At 41.9% G+C, this 1,354-nt stretch overlaps 1 protein-coding gene across 1 annotated transcript in view; it reads left to right on the forward strand.

Annotated features, from left to right (window-relative positions):
• The first annotated feature begins 822 nt into the window (after nt 1–822).
• The window catches only part of LOC123521636 (corepressor interacting with RBPJ 1-like), a 2,910-nt gene continuing 2,378 nt past the window's right edge, over nt 823–1,354 (forward strand). The window contains 1 exon segment of the mRNA XM_045289709.1: nt 823–1,349. Within this exon segment, the coding sequence (XP_045145644.1) occupies nt 837–1,349 (513 nt within the window). The 5' untranslated portion in view covers nt 823–836.

Below are 1,354 nucleotides of genomic sequence, written 5' to 3' on the forward strand. Positions count from 1 at the left end.
GGCTGGACCAGAGGATGTACACTGGTACAGATAGGAACTGGAAACACAGGGAATCCAGGACAGATGAACCCCTCAGGACCAGTGGTGAGAGTGGTGATATCGGGAGGGTGGAGGGAAGGTGAGGGGAAAGGCATAACAGATGACAAGGTCTACATGTAACCTCTTCCCTGGGTGATGGGCAGGGGAGAAGTGGGTGAAGGGAGACATAGGATGGTGTAAGATATGACAAAATAATAATAATTTATACATTATCAAGGGTTCATGGAGGAGGGAGGGGGAAAATGAGCTGATACCAAGGGCTCAAGTAAAAAGCAAATGTTTTGAGGATGATGAGGGAAACAAATGTGCTTGACACAATGGATGGATGTATGTATGGATTGTGATAAGAGTTGTACGAGCCTGAATAAAATGATTAAAAAAAATCAAAACAAAACATCCTGGTATGAGCAACTGATATTAAGGGCTAAAGTAGAAGGCAAATGTTTTGAGAATGATGAGGGCAGCAAATGTACATATGTGCTTGACAAAATGGATGTGTGTATGGACTGTGATAAGAATTGTACAAGCCCCCAATAAAATAATTTAAAAAAACACAGCCTGGTACTGGTACAATGAGAGATACATAGACCAATGAATCAGAACAGAAAACCCAGACAGAAATGCATCAGCCTACAGGCATCTAATCTTTGGCAAATGACCTAGAAATATCCAAGGAGAGAAAGCCTCTTCAACAAACGGTGTTGGACAAACGGAATTGCCACCTGCAGAAGAGTTAAACGACCACTTCCCATGCCCAAAAATGAACTCAAGAGGCCTTCCCTGGTTCGGATTCCAAGATGGGGAAGTCCTTCGCCAACTTCATGTGCAAGAAAGACTTTCATCCCACCTCCAAATCCAATATCAAAAAAGTATGGATGACAGAACAGAAAACATGATATGATAAGAAGAAACAAGAAGAATTAATGCAACAGTATCTTAAGGAACAAGAATCATATGATAATAGATTGCTTATGGGAGATGAACGTGTAAAGAATGGCCTTAATTTCATGTATGAGGCTCCACCAGGAGCTAAAAAAGAAAACAAAGAGAAAGAAGAAATAGAAGGAGAGACAGAATATAAATTTGAATGGCAGAAAGGAGCCCCACGAGAAAAACATGCCAAAGATGACATGAACATCAGAGATCAGCCCTTTGGTATTCAGGTTCGAAATGTGAGGAGTATTAAATGCCACAAGTGGGGCCATGTCAATACAGATCGAGAATGCCCTTTGTTTGGTCTCTCTGGAATCAATGCAAGTTCTGTTCCTACTGACGGCTCAGGGCCATCGATGCACCCCTCAGAGCTCATAGCGGA

The sequence above is a fragment of the Echinops telfairi genome, unplaced genomic scaffold (genome assembly GCF_000313985.2).
Source record: "Echinops telfairi isolate 266 unplaced genomic scaffold, ASM31398v2 ScPeMD7_30;HRSCAF=105, whole genome shotgun sequence".
Taxonomy (NCBI): Eukaryota; Metazoa; Chordata; class Mammalia; order Afrosoricida; family Tenrecidae; genus Echinops; species Echinops telfairi.